At 31.7% G+C, this 21,949-nt stretch overlaps 8 protein-coding genes across 8 annotated transcripts; 4 read left to right on the forward strand and 4 right to left on the reverse strand.

The window, feature by feature from the left end:
* Positions 1 to 691: 691 nt before the first annotated feature.
* On the reverse strand, positions 692 to 2,154 carry LOC116766453 (small ribosomal subunit protein uS5). Its single transcript, XM_032656295.2, has 3 exons — positions 1,998 to 2,154; positions 1,182 to 1,701; positions 692 to 989 (listed from the first exon to the last, which is right to left on the reverse strand). Exons 2-3 carry the CDS (start codon positions 1,698 to 1,700, stop codon positions 723 to 725), a joined length of 786 nt encoding a protein of 261 aa, XP_032512186.1. The 5' UTR covers position 1,701; positions 1,998 to 2,154; the 3' UTR covers positions 692 to 722.
* An 857-nt stretch (positions 2,155 to 3,011) lies between these two features.
* LOC116766193 (N(4)-(Beta-N-acetylglucosaminyl)-L-asparaginase-like) lies at positions 3,012 to 5,312 on the reverse strand. The gene is made up of 6 exons (XM_032655946.2): positions 4,998 to 5,312; positions 4,778 to 4,931; positions 4,236 to 4,464; positions 3,917 to 4,110; positions 3,738 to 3,845; positions 3,012 to 3,561 (listed from the first exon to the last, which is right to left on the reverse strand). The coding sequence occupies exons 1-6, from the start codon at positions 5,122 to 5,124 to the stop codon at positions 3,318 to 3,320; spliced, it is 1,056 nt and encodes a 351-aa protein (XP_032511837.1). The 5' UTR covers positions 5,125 to 5,312; the 3' UTR covers positions 3,012 to 3,317.
* Positions 5,313 to 5,432: 120 nt separating this feature from the next.
* Positions 5,433 to 7,256, forward strand: LOC116766194 (adenosine deaminase-like protein). Its single transcript, XM_032655947.2, has 7 exons — positions 5,433 to 5,654; positions 5,738 to 5,886; positions 6,025 to 6,213; positions 6,290 to 6,509; positions 6,584 to 6,740; positions 6,869 to 6,969; positions 7,064 to 7,256. The coding sequence occupies exons 1-7, from the start codon at positions 5,616 to 5,618 to the stop codon at positions 7,250 to 7,252; spliced, it is 1,044 nt and encodes a 347-aa protein (XP_032511838.1). The 5' UTR covers positions 5,433 to 5,615; the 3' UTR covers positions 7,253 to 7,256.
* Positions 7,257 to 7,464: 208 nt separating this feature from the next.
* LOC116766196 (mitochondrial import inner membrane translocase subunit Tim8) lies at positions 7,465 to 8,192 on the forward strand. The gene is made up of 2 exons (XM_032655949.2): positions 7,465 to 7,679; positions 7,828 to 8,192. Exons 1-2 carry the CDS (start codon positions 7,581 to 7,583, stop codon positions 7,999 to 8,001), a joined length of 273 nt encoding a protein of 90 aa, XP_032511840.1. The 5' UTR covers positions 7,465 to 7,580; the 3' UTR covers positions 8,002 to 8,192.
* On the reverse strand, positions 8,190 to 9,424 carry LOC116766195 (RNA transcription, translation and transport factor protein). The gene is made up of 4 exons (XM_032655948.2): positions 9,241 to 9,424; positions 8,933 to 9,157; positions 8,679 to 8,765; positions 8,190 to 8,609 (listed from the first exon to the last, which is right to left on the reverse strand). The coding sequence occupies exons 1-4, from the start codon at positions 9,299 to 9,301 to the stop codon at positions 8,311 to 8,313; spliced, it is 672 nt and encodes a 223-aa protein (XP_032511839.2). The 5' UTR covers positions 9,302 to 9,424; the 3' UTR covers positions 8,190 to 8,310.
* A 267-nt stretch (positions 9,425 to 9,691) lies between these two features.
* Positions 9,692 to 11,756, forward strand: LOC116766447 (dehydrodolichyl diphosphate synthase complex subunit DHDDS). Its single transcript, XM_032656287.2, has 5 exons — positions 9,692 to 9,992; positions 10,066 to 10,199; positions 10,283 to 10,431; positions 10,828 to 11,003; positions 11,304 to 11,756. Exons 1-5 carry the CDS (start codon positions 9,801 to 9,803, stop codon positions 11,502 to 11,504), a joined length of 852 nt encoding a protein of 283 aa, XP_032512178.2. The 5' UTR covers positions 9,692 to 9,800; the 3' UTR covers positions 11,505 to 11,756.
* Positions 11,699 to 13,558, reverse strand: LOC116766446 (protein FAM50 homolog). Its single transcript, XM_032656286.2, has 6 exons — positions 13,050 to 13,558; positions 12,826 to 12,915; positions 12,429 to 12,633; positions 12,176 to 12,330; positions 11,964 to 12,076; positions 11,699 to 11,870 (listed from the first exon to the last, which is right to left on the reverse strand). Exons 1-6 carry the CDS (start codon positions 13,392 to 13,394, stop codon positions 11,771 to 11,773), a joined length of 1,008 nt encoding a protein of 335 aa, XP_032512177.2. The 5' UTR covers positions 13,395 to 13,558; the 3' UTR covers positions 11,699 to 11,770.
* A 227-nt stretch (positions 13,559 to 13,785) lies between these two features.
* On the forward strand, positions 13,786 to 21,832 carry LOC116766226 (gem-associated protein 5-like). The gene is made up of 18 exons (XM_032656009.2): positions 13,786 to 14,161; positions 14,229 to 14,388; positions 14,587 to 14,803; positions 14,939 to 15,566; positions 15,717 to 15,902; positions 16,076 to 16,321; positions 16,419 to 16,605; positions 16,829 to 16,991; positions 17,234 to 17,390; positions 17,680 to 17,819; positions 18,138 to 18,259; positions 18,515 to 18,689; positions 19,120 to 19,488; positions 19,771 to 19,918; positions 20,249 to 20,328; positions 20,478 to 20,610; positions 20,958 to 21,044; positions 21,173 to 21,832. The coding sequence occupies exons 1-18, from the start codon at positions 13,962 to 13,964 to the stop codon at positions 21,426 to 21,428; spliced, it is 3,654 nt and encodes a 1,217-aa protein (XP_032511900.2). The 5' UTR covers positions 13,786 to 13,961; the 3' UTR covers positions 21,429 to 21,832.
* Positions 21,833 to 21,949: the final 117 nt, after the last annotated feature.

Consider the following 21,949-nt stretch of genomic DNA (forward strand, 5'->3'; position numbering starts at 1 on the left):
TCTATGCCAACAAGCCGCAAACCACCGATGCCCTCAAAGTCAACATACGCCACGCCATCGATCAAATACAGCCCGATTTGTGCGCCAGAGTCATCGAAAATTGGACCTTTCGTGTGCGCGCCACCAACCGAAGCCGTGGCGGTCATTTGAATGATGTCATATTCCATACATAAAAATTTCGCAAATATCTTTCCTACATGTATTTTTTTTTGCATTTCAAAGATCAAGCGCCCTTAATGGAAAACCCTATATTATCCTTAGATTTTTTTATTTGGCTCATAATTAATAATGTATCTGAGGATATTGCCAGGCTAAAATTGTGGGAACCTGATACTAAATTTAAAATAAATAGCAAAAATATCAATACCTATTATAATACTAATTTGTATAATTTCCAATTTAATTCAAGAAACTTAAAAGACTTATCACTTATAGACCCATCCATACATTGATTCAGTTGATTCTGTCATTAGATTTTTTCACTACTTTGTTAATATTGCAAGGCCTTGATTTATCAGTTTTATTAGCAATAATTAAGAATAAAAGTATGTTGTAGACTTTATGAATTTTCTAATTATCATTTAAAATGTAAAATCATTACGTTTATTTATAAAGACTAGTTCAACAATCATGTATTCAATATTACATATAAGATTAAATGTTTTAGTTATAGAAAATAATTAAAACAAAATTAATTCCAAAAGGTTTATTTAGAATTACATTTAGACTTTGAATTCAGAGTATGGTGATTTGGTCAATGGAATGTCCCTCCATAAGTCTGGTGTCAAGTAGGCATAGGTCTTTGCAATGGCCGCATAGGTGGCTTTGGCAAAGTTGCCGAGGGTTCCAGTTGAACCACGAGCTGAGGTGTAGCAATCCTGGACTCCGGCCATCTGAAGAAGCTTCTTGGGAACAGGGGCCGACACAATACCAGTACCACGGGGAGCAGGAATAAGACGGACAGTGACTGAACCACACTTACCAGTTACCTGTAACAGATAGTCATTATAAGTAACTTATAAATAGAATAGTTAATCTGGGTAAAATCATGTAATAATCAGACGCAACTAAGCTTCACAGGATGTACCTCAAGAGGATACCACGAATGAAATGATTTGTTAATTCTCATCATTAAGGCTATAAGTGAATATCAGGATAAAAATTATAATCTATAGTTTTACCTTGCAGGGTACAGTATGAGGCTTGCCGATCTTGTTACCCCAGTATCCTCTGCGGACAGGCAGAACGGACAATTTTGCTAGAATAATAGCGCCTCGGATAGCTGTAGCTACTTCCTTGCTGCACTTAACTCCAAGACCAATGTGTCCATTGTTGTCCCCGATAGCCACGAAAGCCTTGAAACGGGTACGTTGACCAGCCCTAGTCTGCTTCTGTACGGGCATGATCTTCAAAACCTCATCGTTCAAAGAGGCACCAAGGAAGAAATCGATAATTTCGAATTCTTTAATGGGCAATGAGAACAGATAAATGCTCTCAAGCTTGTCGATCTTTCCCTCTCGCACGAGACGTCCCAGCTTGGTTACAGGCACCCATTCTTTCTGCTCTTCCTTACCGCGTCCACGGCCACGGCCGCGACCACGACCACGACCGCGTGGGCCACCACGTCCTCTATCACCACCACGTGATCCGAATCCGCCACGGAAACCACCGCGTCCACCGGCTGGAGCTGCGTCCGCCATTCTACAGACATTTAAACTTTATATAAATAACATTATTCAAAAATTAGGTAGCAATGAATTGAGTATATTAGATCAGACGCGTTAAGGCCATCACCGTGTGAACACTATGGTAGATACCACGAATGAAATGTTTTGAAATTCTCATCATATAAAGCACCACGTGGAGATAGGTTACATTAAAATTGTTGTACAAACTAAACCTAGATTTTTGGTAAAGGAAGCAGTAATCTAAGATTTAAGGAAAAATACTCAAAATGCTCAACATTCATAATAATTATAATAATCACTTATACTTACGTTGAACTATGAGCTCGATTAGACGATCAAGTTCAAAATGGACGATTTAAGAAATGTCCTTCATAAGAATGAAAATGAATGAAAGATTGAGAATGGTATGAATGAAAACGTAATTGAATGGCTTGTTGAATGACTTTGAGTTGCCATATTTAAAGTTTCTTGCCAAGTTTATCGTATATAAAACACAATTGAAATCATGAGCTAGAGCGATTCATTTTAATCCTGTAATTTTTTAAAACTTTAAGAAGAATTACCAACCCCAATGCCCGAAGTGTATTTTCTTATCAGATCAAAATAAAATAAAATACTGTGTCGTACCTATGTACTGATAAATATATAAATTAAACATTTTTACTATAAAACGAATAGAATCTATAATTCATTATTACAGAAAACACTATAATTCAGGTATTTTTAATATTTTTTCTGTAGGTGTCTGTCTATCAATTGCTTACGTCGATCTCTGAAAATGGGTACTTAAGATTATTTTTAGTTTTCCATCTTCATTAAACTGAGTTTGAGTATCATTTACATCTGTATTTCACCAAAATAAAAGATCTCTTAACAATAAGAGATAACTTTTAAAGTTATCAAGTTTATTAAAAAATATAAGAATGAACCTCACACATTATAAACCTACTATCCCTCAATATCACGAATCACGAACAATAACAAAAAGTATGTAATAACCAACTATTAAGCACATTTTTATGCAAAAAGTTTTTGGAGGCCTCAGTTTAATCATATTCATAGTAAGAAATTGATTCCTTATTAATAAGTCCTATGAATCTAAAAAGTCGATTTTTATTTTTATTTAATTTCTGTACCTTAAATGATACTTAAATTTTATTTTATTGTCTAGTATACATTTATATTAATCACATACCATACGAATCTTTCTTTACCTTGTTTCACATTATGTGACAAAACTTGTTATTTAAAGTTACGTGAGTTATTTAAAATTCGTATTCATGTGTTATTTTTGAAAACAAAGAATCAATGATAATAGCCATATTTTAAAATAATATTTAATTTACGACATTATAATATTACAAGTTAGTATGTAGGAAATACATTTCATATTAGACAATGAAAATTTAAGTTATATAGGTAGGTAAATGAAACTAATATTTTCGGATTACTACGCGCTATTTTATTATTTTTAGAACTACATACTACCGACGTTTCCGTTACTTTGCAGCAACCGTGATCACGGTTGCTTTAGGTTTAAAAATAATAAAATAGTTAGTAAAAATATTAGTTTCATTTATATGAATACTCGCGAAAGTCTTGGATCTCATTATATAGGTAGGTACATATTTAACGAATGGGCCAAGAACAATTAATTTTTTCAATTTTAAATTTCGTCATAGTTATGTCCTTGACAACAAATGGAAAAGGTTCGTCGCCTAAGCCGTGACAAGCTGCACCATATTCGCCGTCGTTTCTCAAAGCTATAACAGCTCCCATGAAGTCCGGGTAATGTTCTGCTATTCTATTAACAGCAGTTCTGGCGGCATCCGTTGGTGAAGCACCGCGTCGCATTTCCTCCACTGCTAGAAAACTAAACACAAAATTAATTTTCATGCTATTAGTTATTCTTTAATAATTTATTGATTTGGGAAAAACGCAGGCAGGAGACTATAAGACGTAAAGAAGTCGTAAAAATTGATATTTATAAAGTATGTAGAAAATTAACTTCTGTATGTGAAAATGCTTGAATATTTATTAGTAACAAACCTCGGCAAAAACCTGAGCATAATATCCCCATCACCAGTTGCTGTTGCCCCACCAACGGCATTATCTGCATAAGCTCCTGAACCAGGGATTGGGGAGTCGCCAATTCTCCTAAAACAAAGAAATCAATTCATTAATTGTTGAAATATAACAAACTTATACATATATTATATAATAAATACCCAGGTATTTTAAATTTTGCCCCATTTGTTGAGGTACCAGCAGCTACATTTCCCTGCTTATCCACAGCTATCATTCCAATTGTGTCATGGTTGAATCTGCTCACTTTCATAGGAATTGTGTGTTTACTCCTCTTGACAATGTTGTCTATTTTTTTATAAGGTCCACAAAACTTGGTCGGATCAGGCTCCACATTCTGTGATAACAGATAAGGTCAAGTGATTGACTCAAGATAACATTGAAATGAATGAACTTATACAAAAGAACATAAAAACAATCAATCAACAAATGTTTGTTCAATTTACATATAGGATACTATACCATCCAAAAATTTGGTTGGCACTGGTCTCTGTAGTGCCACTTTAACCACATCCTCTTTGATGTTGTAGTTGTTAAAGATTCCTCTTTAAAACCCATTTGTTTAGCAAAATTTGTTGCCATCTCTCCAACAAGAATAGAGTGTTTTGTGTGTTCCAATACATGTCTCGCGACTGAAGCGGCATGTTTCACTCTTCTGAGTGCACCAACAGCACCCACATTCATAGTGCACCTGGGGGAGATAATAAATACACTTAATACCTTAAACAAGTACATATAAATTAAATTATTTGTTAATTGAAAATTTATATATTTTTTTCTCTAGTTCAATTCGTGACTAGTTTTGTCTATGACAATATTTTGCATGAAATATTTTATTACTAATAAAAATAGAAGTAAATAAAATTTTCAGTATAAAGGCCGCTTAAGTTTCCACATCGGCTACCTGCCAGTCAAAGTCCCTTCAAAACTCTTCTGACTGTTTCAAAGACTAGCCAGACAAAACAGACACACAGTTTCTATTATAATAAATCAAAAAACAGCACCCGTCCATAATAAGAGCATCCAGGGTAGTTTCAGATTCTTCATCTGGGCTTCCTCCATACCCCACAGTTCCATCACATTGTTGTTTTTCACATACTGAAGTTCCTTTTTCAATAGCATCCAGTGCAAAGCCAGTTTTTTTAAGGATATCCCAAGCTGAAATCAGCATATATTAATTATGAAGATAAGTGGTTGAAAAAGTAAATAAATTACAGTTCATACCTGTTACCGTCGCATTTACGAAATTCCATGTTGTGACTACGACCGGCAGTTTTGCATCACTATCGACCAAAGAAGTGAATGCAATAAAAATAAATACTTTCAACATTATAATTTCTTTACAACCCATATAATATATATATTTTAAATATATATTAACTAATTCATTAATTAAGATAATTATTTTATTTTTAGTTAAATGTTTTAAACTGATTCTTAGTACTCATCCTCTACGTTGTGATTGTTGACAACGTGAAATACTAATATTTTTGAGCACTCTGAACGTAAATATCGCAGAATATTTTCTTCAAATAATATTAAATTTGACATTGAATTGTCAGTTTAGATATGGTTTTGAAATATTGAATTATGTACTTGATACTGATAAATTTTAATCTTTTTATAAAAAGCATGAAACCTGATTATCCATTATGCACTCAACAAATAAAATATGTAAATAAATTGTAAAAAAGAATTATTTAAAATTTAATTCATATAAACAAGAGATAGAAACTAAAACAAGCCTATATATTTTTCTTAATATATGTGTGGTGTATCATTCATCAATTATGTCATTTCGAAATAAAACTAATTTTTGACAATACTTCAAGACAACCAAAAATGGAGTTGAATACTTTCTGCCGAGAACTTCCTAAAATAGTCAGTTATTTTTTAACTATACGGCGACTTGATTATCATTGCATTCAATACATTTATTGGAAACGTTTATATATTTTTTAAAGGAATTACATGCCCACCTAAATGGCTCTCTGAGCCGTTCTACAATGCTCCAACTTCAACGTTACCTTGCAGATTCTGGCGTTTCGGATAGGTCAAACGCCTTCTTAGATGAATTTCAAATTGGTTCAGGAGATAAACGTAATTTATCAGAGTAAGACCAGTTTTTAATTTTCTGTCAATACCTGCAACAAGACTACATAACACATGTTATTTTCAGTATGAACTAAATAATGTATAATTTATCTTAAATCTATTTGAAATTTCAATTTGTTATCAATTCTGTTTCCAGTTGCTTCCAAGTGTTCAATATTGCACATTCTTTAACAAGCACTCAAGACACATTAGCCATGGCAACAGCACTGACACTAAAAGAGTTTGAAGATGATGGCTGTTGCTACATAGAACTTCGAAGTACACCACGTGACACACCACATATGACCAGCAGACAATATATCGAAACTCTCATTGAGACTTTAAAGTATATATTTATAAGATTAATCTGAAGAAGTACTTCGTGTATATATATTAATTAAAATTATCTCATAAAATTACAGCACAGCCAATACAAATTTATCAATTATTTCATGCCTTATAATATCTATAAACCGAAGTCGGTCACAATCTGAAGGAGATGGTATAGCAGATTTGGCTATTGAATATCACAAGAAGTATCCTAATTTAGTGGTTGGCATAGAACTTAGTGGCAATCCTACAGTTGGTAAATTCCAAGATTTTGTTCCAGCCTTACAAAGAGCAAGAGAAGCTGGTTTAAAAGTACCTTCTTATATTTGGTATAAAAAAATTAACCAGTTTCCAGTTGTTTTATAGAATATAATCTTTATTTTAAGATAACTTTGCACTGTGGAGAAGTAAGTAATCCAGAAGAAGTATTTGATATGTTAATGTTTAAAGCAGAAAGGATAGGTCATGGAATATGTATACATCCTAACTATGGAGGAAATGAAAGTACCTGGAATCTTATATGCAATTATCAAATACCAGTTGGTAAGTTATTTATAACTAAAAAAATATTTTATATTGCTTAATTCAGATAAAAAAATATATATTAATAGACAATATTTGTTGCAAATTATTTTTATCATAAAAGTGATTTAAATCAATATTTGTTTCAGAGGTTTGTCTTACTAGTAATATAAATACTAAATCTATTCTCCAATATAGTTCTCATCATTTCAAAGAACTGTATAGTGCAAATATTCCTATTATTTTATGTGTGAGTATTTATTATTAGTTGTTTAATGTTTGGAGTATCAAATCTATTATTCATATTTAAAATGACATTAATTAATTTTTTCTTATGATTATAGACTGATGACAAAGGGGTATTTGCCACATCTCTGTCCCAAGAATATTCAATATGTGCTGAGACATTTGGCCTTGATGCTTCTAAACTAGCAAGATTAAGTCTTAGAGCCTGTGACTACATATTTATGACAGACAAGCGCAAAATACTACGGGAAAAAATTTTAAACTTCATAAATAAAAATGAATTATAAAACATTGCTGGTATTTATTCGATTATTGTTCCACATAATGTTTCCATATCCAGCAAATTCTTTTGAAATAAAATTTTGTAATGAAGTATTAGTATGTATGTAGTTTGAAAGAAAATCTAAAAATATTATAAATATAACTTAAATTCATGTTACCAAAATCACCGTATTCAAAGCTGAAAAAACGTTTATGTCAGCTGTCAAATGTTTGCCTTACAAATTACAATTTACTCAAATCGTTCTTGTCTTCTGAGTTGTAACCTATAAAGTAGTTATTAATATACAGTACTGGTGCTCTGAAATTAATCAATAAAAGTTAACAAAAAACAGAATGAGTGACTTATCAGATTTCTCTATGGATAAAGGTGGAGATTCTGAACTCCAAGATTTTCTGATAGCCGAAAAGCAAAAAGCTCAGTTTAATGCTCAGGTCAGTTGTAAATCAATTTTGAAGTCCTATTAATTTAGTAAGAAATAACAATATATTTCCGAAAAAGAGTTATATTTAATCTCTCTAAAGAAAGTTATATAAATAATGTTTGTTTAAGTAAATTTATGGTGCTTATATTTTGTTACAGATACATGAATTCAATGATTTCTGTTGGGACAAATGTGTTGACAAGCCTGGGGCCAAGCTAGACTCGCGCACAGAAACATGCATCAGTAATTGTGTTGAAAGATTCATTGATGTTTCCTTGCTAATCACCAATAGATTTGCCCAAATGCTTGAAAAAGGTGGAGGCATGCAGTAGACAAAAGTTGTTTATATTGTTTTAATGTTATATAATTCCTTTAACTCAATTATTTGTCTTAAAATGTTGACCTTACTGAATAAAGAATGTTTACTTATGTTTTTAAATAAAGAACATCAATTTTATGTTGGTTACGCATTTTAAGAGTGTATTTTTATAGATTAAACTAGAAATAAAGAAAGACAAACTTATTTGCTTAGTGTTTTATTATATTTTAACCATCGGAGATATTTGGTGTTGTTTACTTTTCAGTCAAAAAAGGTTGCAGCTTCAAATTTATTTAAGTAAATCAATATCAATAGTAATAATTTATCTCCCAACTCTGCCCAATGTGGTGTCAGTGCGAGGGTCGGCTGTTACAGATTGTACTGCAACTAGAGCTTCATTGATTTTAGTTTGAAGTTCCCTCAAGTCCTGTATAAACAAGAGTTTCAACACATCGTTGGGTTGTTGCACAATACTTGCATCACCTTTGTTATGGTCGGGATGAGGTGCAGTTTTTAATATCTTTGCTACTGCTGATAGTCTGAATTTTGGATTGGGATGTGGACCTACACCGGTTAATGCACATACTCTATCGACACCAGCAACAAATGCAGAACTGCCAACTGTAGAGAATAATAAAACATCAGAAATATGAAAGATAAATTATTTATCAATAAAAAAACACAACTTACAGTCAAGATTGTCCAATGGGTTCGAAGACACCACATTAGGTGTTGCTTGTTTAGGTTGTTCAACTTTGACATCCTTATATTTAGTAACTGAAATAATATTATTCAATGTTATTTAAATTCTTTTGATTGATTATAATTATACTATTTTGATAACAAATATTAATGAAGTAGAAATAACTAATTTTTAGTTTCTGTTACAAGAATGTTACAGTATTGTGTAATAGAAATGTAAATAAATAGGTACTTAAGATTACCGTTGTCTCCATATTCGAGCCTCACAGCGTAGGAGAGAAGCCAATTTAATTGTTCATTTGGATCTCCACTATTTATTGGACTAACTAGGTCTTTCTGATATGTGTCATATGCTTCTTTCCAAGAGTCACTGTCAATATTTCGCAGGCCTTCCCTTTCTTCTATTTTGTAATGCCTGATTTTTTGGTCTTCTAACCAAAGAACGATACTTCTATATTCCTTTTCATCTAAAAGTAAAAGTATTAAAAATATTTTCTTGTGAGGAGTTTTTTTCACCGGCCAACTGATAGTAACTATTTATTTAATTTACCTTCACAATTAAAATTTTCGGGATTTGGATGACCAAGTGCTTTTAATTTCAGCTTGAACATATTATTTTTTAAATATTAATACTCTTATCTTTTATAACTTGTATTTCAATTTGATGATTTATATTTTGTAAAAAGGCACCTAAATAATTATTATACTCACATTAGAATATTGAAAAACTTGGTTGAACGTCAAAAGTGACGTTTATCTATTTCAACAGAATATGCCATGGATGACATGGATTTTTTAAAATAATTAAAAAAAATTACTTAGTGTATTGCATTTGAAAAAAATATTACTAAAACAGTATTTTAATTTAGAAATAAAATAGTTTTATTATATACGAATATTGCATTTAAATCAAAAATGATAAAAGTTACCTAAGATGTCAAAACTTACGTTTTGTGACTTTTGATGTATAAAAGTAAGACTAATTATATTTTGTTACCAAAATAATAGTTACATAAATATTCTGATTTCTTCATTTTTAATTGTCAGTCAATATATCTCACATTTTGCTTGAAACCGAGATTGCTTGTGTTAATAAGTAAATACTTTAAAATGACGACGTGGATAAAAGATAATTGTGTATCGTTTTTTCAACTGTTTTGTATTAAAGTTGTGAAGACTGGAAGAGTACCACAACATATTGCATTTATTATGGACGGAAATCGTAGATATGCTAAGAAAAACAGCTTTGAATGCACTGTAGGACATTATAAGGGCTTTGATAAGCTCTCAGAGTGCTTAAAGGTACCTCTACATAAATCTTTATTTAAAACAAGAATTTGAATATGTTTTTAAATTTTCTCATCTTTACTTACAGTGGTGTCTAGATCTAGGGATTCCAGAAGTGACAGTGTATGCTTTTAGTATTGAAAACTTTAAGAGAAGCAAAAAAGAAGTTGATGCATTAACAGAATTAGCAAGAGAAAAATTTCAGCGCCTCTTAGATGAAATGTACCTATTTTGTTTTACTTATATTTCCAAATAATTCTGGTACTATAATAAAAATTTTATGTTGTATTACTTTTGTTGTTTAGCGATCAAATAAATGAATGGGGAGTAAGATTGAATGTTGCTGGCCGACTCTGTCTTTTTCCACATGATCTACAAGTGTTAATTTCTAAAGTAATGCTAGCTACGAAACATAATAACAAGCTGCAACTTAATATTGCATATGCTTATACCGGTGAGTCAAAAATTTATATTATTAAAAACGTATACATCTTTAGCCTACAGCTAAACTTTCATTCTTGTTCATAGTTTTAGTAGAGATTTGTATATATTCAAAATTAGTATTATATGAGATATTATTGAAATCCACTACATTTTTAAAAGGTATGTGTTATAATTTAAACAAATAAAAAAAAAATTTAACATGTAAAATAATATTATCATTATTATTTATGGTTTTTCATCAATATATAAACACATCTTATACAGATTTTGTAATAGAGCAAGAGCACTATCAAAAAGATTAGATACCTCCTTGGTCTAACATAGTTACACATAGGATATTAAAAAATGTAAGAAATTTGCTCTGTGCTGTATTTGTATATTTAACATTTATTGTAAATTATTACAGGTCGTGATGAAATTAGTCGAGCGGCTTCTCATATAGTGGATGGCTTGAAACGTAAAGAAATATCTCCTGATGATGTCAACGAACACTTGATGTCACAGGCATTAGATCTCGGGGAGCCAGATCTTTTAGTTCGTACTTCTGGAGAGGTTCGGCTATCAGATTTTATGTTATGGCAGGTAAACTAATCTTATTAATATTAAAAATGCGAATTTGTTTGTATGGATGTTTGTTTCTCTTGTGACAAAAACTACTCAACAGATTTTACTGAGAGTTTGCAGAAATGTAGTTGGAACACAGATTAAGGTTCACAGCATAGAAGTTGTTATGCAGAAGTCATATAACGGGTGATGCCTCTGTTGATTTGTCAATAAATCTATTGTTTTAACACACACCAAACATTTCTCTCTGAGCCCAATTTTGAAGTCCACATGGGCATTTATTTTCCTAACAATAATATACAATGTTTTTTTATTCAGATATCAAATACCGTACTGTACTTCACTGATGTATTATGGCCAGAATTCTCCATATGGAATCTTCTAGCAGCCATTATACACTTCCAAAGACATTCACCTCCAATTATTGAGGAAAAGGAAAACTCTCCTGTTATAGAAAAATTCTTGAGAAAGCTGGAAGATACCAAATGGCAGCAATTAGAAAAAATTGTTGCCTGTTAAAAAAAATACTACATAAAGCCTCGTTTTTAAGTTTTAGAATTAGTTTTATTTAAGCTGTAAGTTAAGTTTATAATATGTAATATAAAATAGATATATTCAATTATTTATAGAATGTGTTACTTAATATATTATTTATTTAATGCTTGAAAATGGATTCTGTTATGGTTATTGCATATGGCAAGGAAAAAATAGAATTGTAAATTTGTACAATAAAAATTTATTTAAATATTAAAGCTATTTATTGCTTGATAATGTTTGTAAAGTTTCTATTTCCCTTTAACAGTATATTTAGAGTATGTCTTAGTTGGATCATAAGGTTCCCATCTTGACGCTGGGAAAATATGTTTGTTTCTTTCATACCAGGACCTGAAAATTTGTAAGGTATTGTTAATGAGAAAGTATATATACATAAATATTTTAGGGTAAATTTAATTAACTTTTTTATTCAATGTCACAAACCTTAGTAATACTTTTCCTGCATGAGAGTCTTGTTTTTCCTGTGTGGCATCATTAACTAATCTTATATCATCTGATGCATCAAATTGGAATAATGGACCGCTTTTACCTCTCGCCTTAAATATTACAAAAATCAGTCAGTGAAAATATAAAAGAACAATAACAAATTTTATTTTACTATGTAGTAAGTTAAAGAATAAATAGAAATTACATACCTTTGTAACAATAAAATCGTAAAAAGTGTAATGGTGAGGTAATATCAAATCCTCTTTGACATACATGAGTTGGTCAGCGGACACCGTTTTCAATTCACTAAATTCAGGTCTCAATGTATCCAAGCATCTTTGTAGGAATTGATAGATTGAATTTCCTTACGAAAAAAAAAATTTCATAAACTTTGCATATACAAGTTTTGTTTGAAGAGATAACAACAAAAAATTTTTTAATGATTATGTATGTATCTATTACCTTTTTTTAAAGTAACATTACGCCTATGACCTGAACCATCCCAATAGCTGAATGTCACAGTGATTGGTTCATCTTTGAGACTGGCTTGGGTCATGACCCACTCTAGCCTTAATTCCTCTCTCAATTTCAGGTCAGCCTCCTCCCTTTCTCTGTCAGGTAAAAATGATGTATCTACATCTGGATTCTTTTTTATTTTTTTACATACCTGGAATATGTTCCTTTAATAATTACTTTTATGTAATTAACTTTTGCGCCGTTCTTATTGAAGGTAATGCATGATAATAAGTAAATCTTATTTCTTACAGAAATGGATTTGTAAACAAAAAGGTTTTATATTTATACAAAAAAAATGGGAGTAAAATATAGATTGATATAATATCTGGAAATAATAATATACCGTCTCTTCCTGTTCTTTCCATGGAGTTTCTTCTTCAGCATCATCATCATCATCATCTCCTTCATTGAAGTCAAATGAAAGTGCTTGAATCTAAAGTAAAATAAATATGCATTGATCCATATATTATCAGTAAATATTCAAATTAAATGTAAACATCATCAAAATTAAAAAAATATATGTTTGTGTAACTATTTTATATTGTATCAAATCTGCCAGTTATTTACCTGTCGTTTTTGTTTATTTTTTTGGGATTGTTTTGCTTCTATTTCTTTTTGTCGTTCTTTTTCCTTTTCGGCCTTTTTTTGAGCAAGCTTTTTCTCTCGTTCTCGTACTATATGTTCTTGTTTTGCTTTCATTTCATCTAATGTTACGAGACCTATAGTTGAGCTTTTTAATTGTTGTTCCACTTCATCATAATGAGTTGCGAACTTATTTTCAATATTATCAATCTTAAGATCTTCTTCTATTTTCTTTTTTCTCAGCTCTATTTCCTGTTGAGCTTTTTCTCTTTTTTTCATGAGATGCATGGCTCTCCCAGCCTCGGACGCTGCACCCTTGTAGTGGGCCATTTTTGAATTGTGTAAAGTTTACTTATATTTTAAAAATTTAATATTAATCTTTTCACTCTCTGTAACAGTAATTTCTAGAATAATGGTCACAGACTTTAGTATTTATTGACAGTTACAAACAATCGGAACTGATTCTACGACCTACGCTTTGTAAAGAACTGAGTTGATTACTGACTGATTGTCATTGTCATTGTCATTTGAAGGTGTCTGTCACATTTTTTCCTTTTGATTTTTTAAATTGGAGATTTAGATGAAAAAAAAACGAGAATATTCTTAATTGCAATTTTTAATATAAATCAACTGTAGTTTTTAATATAAATATAATATCTATAACGAGATATATAGCCGTGTACTCGAATCTGACAATTGTAAGTTGTAACTAACAACGATATTTATCAATTTCAAAATGTCACTATGACAAATCAAGAGACAGCAGTTAGTGTATTTAATTCAACCAAATAATTGAATTGTGCTCTGACAAGTTAAACTCAAATCTGCCGGTCCGTACAGTTGCACCTTTTTCTGAAAGTAAAGAACTTAAAACTATCCAAATATAATTATTTTGATATGGACGAGACTGTAATATTTCCGTCGCCAAATTGGTTCCAAGCATCTGTGATAGCGATTTCTCATGATGGATGGCTTATTTATGGCGGGCCCATTAAAAGCCTTTGTATCTTAGAACCGTTACATTCTGAACACGATGGAGTTTTCAAACACAATCAATCTTATAGAGCTCATGTGATGAATAAAGCACATTTAGAAAAGTAAGTTCTGCTTCTGCTGTATTTTTAAAATTTTATGTCGGAAATTAACATATTTTTTTTTTTTAAGGATCACAAGTGTGGACATTTCAAAGGAATGGCCAGAAAAGAAATTAGTTTTAACTGGAAGTGCTGATGGTTGTGTAAAGCAGTGGAACTTAGAACATTTTAAGAACTCTTTAAGACTTAAATCTACCCTCAGTCATGAAATTCATTATAATGATAAAGAGGTATGTCTTATTAATGATATAACGGACTTAAATTTGTCTTATATTATACATTTCAAAGATAATTTAATTAAATGAGCTATTTATGGAACTTCATTTATAAATTACTTAGTAACACCCATTTCTGTTAAACATGTGATGTTTAAATTTTATTTTCTATGTTATTGTAATGCACAGATGCTATTTTTACATTGATTTCAGGATGTAGCTGGTCTAGGTTATAGTACGGATGTGTTTGCCATCACAGTGGGAGGCTATGGTAATATCGTGAAATGGGATTTGAAATCCAATGTTGTCAAGACTTATAATCAATTTTTAAAAAGCTTCAAGCCAACTTGTGTTGCATGTTCTCAGCACACACCATTAAATGTTGCCGTGGGAACAAAACAGGGAGTTGTATTTGTTTTAGATTTAAATGGTAAGTTAAACAACATAATTAATGCCCTTTTTATTTGACAAATTTTCATTATTATTTGGTTGCAGAGAATTTAAACATTTAAATATAAGTTATTTTTTAGTAAATAGTAAATTAAAGTGAGGACTTCCATTTCAGGGAATGGCAAAATTGTCTATAAGGTGAGGGGTCAGGATGATGAGATAATCAATTTATCATGGTGTCCACAATATGAGGTGATTCTTAAAAAGACCCTCAAAGAATCACAAAATCGTACACATCTAGAAAGTAAATTAGATAAATTAAAATTAAAGGATGCTGAAGAAGATTTAAATGATTCAGGAATATCAAAGAACCTTCCAGAAGACAGCTTTGATGAATCCATTGCACAGGAAGATGATATGTTTGATATATACAAAGACCATGAAGCAGATGAATTTGGTCATAAAAAGTTTCAGCCGACCGACATCATAGTGAAGTTGAAAAAAGAAACACCTCCCGGTGACTTTTTGGCTGAGTGCTTAAAACTAAAGGAGGCAATAATAAATAAAAAAAATGATAAGGAATCTTCAATAGCAACTCTAGTTGATGCATTGGATAAGACGCATGTAGACAGTAATGATTGTGGTGAAAATAAAACAGATGTTAATGAAATACAAACAGACGGGGATGACTTGCATGAAACAGAAAATGCAGCAGAGGTTACTGAAGAAACACAAGCTAAAAAAATGGAAGAATGTAGTTCTCATTTGCACAAACATCTCTTGGCTACTATCGGGAAATACGGGTTTGTTGATAATCTTGGTTAGCTATAATTTTACAAATTTTTATTAATTTGTGGTAGTGCTTTAATTTTTATGAATGGGAGATAGTAGAGCGTATTTTCAAAAAAAATTATATATAGACAATGACTTTTTATTTTTTTAATCATATTCAGGGGCGTAAGGCTGTGGTCCAAATCGGGGAAACTTGTAGGTTCTTGTGTTGTACCAAACGCCGTGAACAAGAATCATAGGAGTAAAGGTCCCATAGCAACAACATTATTATGGTACAAGCCTGATGTATTGCTCATCGCGGATGGAAAAAGTCAATTGCTTGAGTGCAATCCAATGAAGATAGACTGGTACTTCCTAAATTTAAATTATAGTTTATATAATATAATATGTGAGAGGAATTATAACTGTGTTATTTTGCTCAATACTGATTTGCACCGATTTGGATTTCTTTTGATTTATATTTGCATAAACTTTAATGTAATTATTTTATATTATAACATCATGGGTATGGATATTTCAGTAGGAACAAACTAGATTGGCAGATAATCCACTCGTTGCACAAACGTGGTTTGTACGCGATCGCAACTAACGCGCCTCGTGTCCAAACAGAAAATTCGAATGGTTCAGATGATTGGCTAGTTTGGACGATTGCGCAAGATCGTAACATTGTCTGTTATTCTATGGAAAGAAAGGAAAAGATATCTGTGCACAACACCTGTGGAGGCTTTGTATACTCCATACAGCACTGTCCTTATGATGCTAAGAAGTGAGTACTTAATAGGTAGAAAAATCCTATTTCCTAGCTAGAAAGATACTGGATAGACATATAATATACTATTAATATATATTTTTTATAATACCAGGATAGCAGTAAGTGTAGGTGATGGGGCTGTACGCATTTGGAACACAGATACGCTTGTAGAAGATGACAGCAAATTGTCTATGGGTCATGTGACTTCATACTGGCAGAATGTTCAAGGCAAGGTGTTGACGGTTGCTTGGCATCCCACAAAAGAGAATTTACTTGCCTTTGGTACTGCTGAAGCCAGGGTTGGTAGATTAATGACATTAAATGGCTTAAAACAATTTTTCATACATTCAACTATTATATACACAAACAATATTAATAAGATTACTGTAGCAAGGTATTTTATTAATACGCTGTTTGACATAAAGTTTATAGTTAAATTAGTAGATGCACAGATCATAAATAAATATATATATATATATAAATATATATATTTGATAAATAATGTCAACAATAATATTAAAGGTGGGTTTGATTGATACAAGTGGTAAGACAGAGCGGCCGGCCAGAACATTACTTCCAGTACTACAAGGTGGAGTGTATTCTTTGTGTTGGGGACGGAATGATCAACTTTATGCCTGCGGTGGAGGGAAACTGGTCGTCTATAACACAGATGCTATCGATAAAGGTGCGTAGAATTACACAAGAGCACACGTTCCTTAGCTTTACAATAAATTTGCACAGGCTATACAATAAGACCATTAAATCCTTTTGATAAACGCTAAATTTAATTTTCTAAATTTGTTGGTCTGTTATCTATTTATTTGTAAAATCTTACTCAAACACCATAATATTTTAAATATTAACTGAATCTTAATAAAAAAATGTTTTTTTTGTTCATATTTTTTTTTATTAATAATTACTTTACAGATCCAATGCCAATAAAAGTTCAATTTGAAGGAAAGCAATGGGAATTGAGTTCAGTGTTGTTTCATAGCCGAGGTCTAGTGTGTGGTGGAGTTAATGGGGCTTTGGCTGTATTAGATCCTGACACCAATGAAATTTTAACTGCGTCTTTTATATTTGGGTATAAAAAGCCATTTTTCTATAAGAAAAGAGTCAGATAAGACAAAAGTAGGATACAAACCTGCAAACTCCGTAATGTAGCATTTGAGTTGATATGCTATCTAAGCTACCGTGCCCACATACACAATTTTAACATTCTATACATTTTTACCGTTACATCGGTACGGTGTTGCCATCTTTTACGTTTTTAGGGATTTTTTTTTTAAATATTAATTTCTAAGATACATAAAAATCAAATTACTACGGGACTGTTAATTCATTAAATTAATGATGTTAATTACATGTTTCAGCAAAATGATATACACTACAGAATGGCACCCTCAGCAGACATCTACATCCAGCGAGGATTCTATATATAGAGACTTAATAGCTGTCTCGTCTCTTGATAAAGCGTGCAGTATTGTAATCGTGGAGTATAATGACAAAGGAGGTTTGATATACATCATATATTAAGATACTGGATTTTTTTTGGCCCTAAAATAAGAAAGTTATATAAATCGTTTCAATATTACAGCTCTGTTAAAAATTAGGAGATGAACATAATGTGTTTATAGTTTATTCCATAATGTTTTTGTGATTGATGTATTACTGAAAAATTAGAAAAAAATATAGAATTTTGTAAAATAATAGTTCATTTACGACAGATATCACGTGTTCTCTTTAAAAATTCGCATTTTCTATCTGGCTTTGGCAGAATATACAGTGCAAAAGGACATAAAAAAATATCTTAATATTCATATCTTTTCAGACGGTCCTAAAATACACCCGTTTAAAACTTTGTCTGGTCACACGGCGACCGTGCTACAGCTGTCATGGAATCCACACAACGATGTCCAGCTATTGTCGACCTCACATGATACCACAGTTCGAGTAAGTCCATATAATATAAGTTGCAATATATTTTTTCCCTACTGCTCCCTTCCATCACCTACATTAATAGAGAGGTACACAGTGTGTACTGATCAAAATTATATTTTTTATGGTTTTATTTGCTACTTTCGCTTAATTTGCAAACGGCTTTTTTAACTCAGAATAGGAATAGCAGGAAAGGGTATAGACAATGTTAAATAATGTCAAATTGTGATTTTTTTTTAAATGTTGTTCAATAACATTTTTTTTGTCCAGATCTGGGATATCTCATCTGGTGAATGTACTCATATTTTCGGAGGTCATTGCCACGCCGCGCTCAGTGCATGTTGGAGCTCATTTCCATCACTGTCCAATGTAGTAATGTCAAGCGGGTCCGACTGTTGTTTGAGATTGTGGCAAGTGGACAGACATACAACAGATGTTTATACTGGTAAGAAGACTTCTTGCTTTATTCAATATATTTACATCTTAAATATTATTTTTCCATATATATATATATACGAATTTAAGGAACATAGGAAACAAAACGAAGTAGTGATTTTTCAAATCTTTCATAAAAATAGTATGGTCCTATGGGAGTACAGTTCACCGCGACATGAAACGTGAGATATCTTATTTTTGGATCATCTACGGATTTAAAAAAAATATAAACTCGACCATGTTATGGAGGAGCCAGATAGTTATATTTAGTTTTAAATTTCTTTTCCTTTATCTCAAAGAGGAATGTTTGCATACAACAAATTTCGATCATCCCTTAAAATATTAATATACTTCTTTCTTCCTCGATTTATCTATTAGTGTACGCCGTACTTCTTATAGAATAATTTTCTATCAGTCATAAATGTTCAAAAATGTTTCAGACATGTTTCGCAAAATGGCTCCGGGAGCCGCGAAAAAAACTAAGACTAAAAAGGCTGAAATTCAAGAATTGGAAAAAGGTGAAGAACAAGTCGCTACCACCTTCGATACGAAAGCGTCCACCAAAGCACCAAAGAAATTCCTCTTACCTATAATTAGTAAACAAATATCGCCATGCACTGTGTACAGTGTGAGACAAATGCTAGTCAAATATTGGAGCGACCGAAATGGAACAAACGAGAAGGCGGCTAACGGTCAACCTGATGTCGTGGAAGAAAACGTCGAAGGGAAGGAGGCAGAGGAAAAAATCGTGGAATTCACAAAGATTTTCGGTACAACGAATGATTTGAACGAAGTCTTGGACATGGAAAGTAAGAGACATTTTGTAGATCTGACGCAAACGGAATTAAGCTCCGTATACATATAGCTACCATACTGCGCCATGCTGTGTGCCTGGAGCACGTTTGAATCCTCACACTACGGAATGCTTTCGTTTCGCTTTGAATATAATCTACGTCAATATGTCTCATAAAAAACTGCTAATTCCCTGTATGTAGTGTGACGAAACGAACTTGGACTAATGCTGTATCTAACATAATATATTATATAAATTGCTCTACCAGAAACCATGATAACAATGACACGTGTTCCAGTGGCTCGTCACTCCACATGTAACCGTTGGGAGTCGTGTGTTGTGCTGAACGTGCTCCGCGGTCAGATGTCCGATATGGTGACGTCAGCGGCCACCCGCGGGGAGCTCTGCCCGTTCATTGTGAGCCTCGCCCCCACCGTCTCTCACAAGTACGTACTATACATACCCACGCAGTATTTAGAACACTCACAATACATACATACATACCCACAACTGCTTAGTCCAAATTTGCATATGAAGCATGGCCAGTTTTTTATTCATAAATCTTCGCATTTTTTAGTATTAACGAAGATAATTTATTGAAAAAGAAACGAAAAACTCTTACCATAAAGTGAAAAGATGAAAACTTGGACTTAGCACATATTAATATTACGGCTTTGTTATAAATTAATCTTTCTATATCCATACGTAACAAAAAGTTACTAACTCAATCATTTAAATATTTATATATATATATATTTTCAATTTATTTTTTCTAGATTTTGGAAAGATGCAACGCAAATGTATTTGGCTCAAATCGATCGAATGATTGCTAAAGGAGAGGAAGAGAAGCTTAGCGGTAATGAATTTATTGGAAGAAAATATTCCAATAAGACAAATTCAAAGATTCTAAACTTTTTAAGTATTTAAAACTTGAATATGCAATATGATTATTTTTGTAATATTTTATTAACGAAACAACTAGTATTGTATCGATTTGGTTGATAGAGAACAAACAGTACGGTGGCGCCATCTACCGTAAGGCGTGTCTTCAGCTGTGTTCACACGACGTACGAGCCGCCGTACATACACTCGTAGACGCGAGACTGTTCAAGGAGGCTTACATATTGGCGAGGGTCAGGTACATGAAATTAAAATTTTGATAGAAGAAAATGATTTACAGACAGTTAATAATTTTTACCATAGAATTCATTTGATAATAATCATTAAATTGTAGATCACTATGTAAAGATCCGTCAAAATCTGCTCGTGGTTCTGAAAATAGATTCTCTACAGTCATCAATGTGTCCGTCCAAATATTTTTATATAATTTAATAATGACTTTATGTAACTGTTTTTGTTTGAAAGTTTTTCAATATAAATTCTATAAATAATGATAACATAAAATAATGAAGGTATATTGAAGTATAATGAGTAGTATAGTTGGAAATTCGATTATTATTTAATTAAGATAATCCGAAATCTCAGGCATATGGACAGCATAGCGGAGGACACGTTAAAGAAATGGGCAACTGATTGTTTACAAACTGGCAACATTTGTATGGCTGCGGTGTGGTAAGTTTATTGAAGAATCAATCTGAATAAAAATCATAACTATCATATTATTTTGATAAACGTTGCTACGTCATAATGAATTTATTAAAATTCCTGTATTCAATATATGTATTTAAATTGTTTTATAGTTATTTAGCCTTAGGCGATCCGTACCAAGCCGCTCTGGCCTTGTCAAAATCGGACGATCAAGAACTACTCGGCATAGCGTCGGAACTAGCGAAGGAATCTGGACAGGCAACATTCGCTAATCATATAGAAGATAAGAAAACGCAAATATTAAGCGAAACGTCGGAAAATGATGAACAACTAAAGAAACTTCCTACAAAAATCGATCTATTGATTGATAGTGTTGGCACTAGTGAAGTTACATCGGATGTGATATGAAAACTAGTGATGTAAATTTATAGATATTGTGGGTAAATTTTTAAAATTAATTCACTTTAAAGTATCCGAAGTCTGTGAATTTGTGTGATTTAATAATAATTGTTTCGTCTGATACATACATACATGTTGTTTATCTTACTTCTTAACGTTTTGAGATATTATTGTCTTGTAAGTTGCTGTTGAGTTTAATCTTTAGGGAAATGATATATTTGGTAAGAAATCTCATTATGAAGGTACAAAGTATTTTGCACCAATCAGGAATTTTGCTGAGAATTTCTTTTTGTATTGTATTTCTTAATAAAATGTGTACTATTGGAGATTGTATACTTTTATAGGCAACAGTTTTATTATCATTTTTTTTAGGAATTGTTAATGTCTAGTAAGATTAAATAGTTTTCTTTAAATAGTCGATAATTTATTCAATCTTCCTCTATAATTTTTTTTTATTGTTTTGTATAAAAAAAATATTCTTCTTTACTGCAAGATAGTGTGATGAATGTTGCCAAGAAATCTTGAATTTT

Source organism: Danaus plexippus, chromosome 15 (assembly GCF_018135715.1).
Source record: "Danaus plexippus chromosome 15, MEX_DaPlex, whole genome shotgun sequence".
In the NCBI taxonomy this organism is placed as follows: Eukaryota; Metazoa; Arthropoda; class Insecta; order Lepidoptera; family Nymphalidae; genus Danaus; species Danaus plexippus.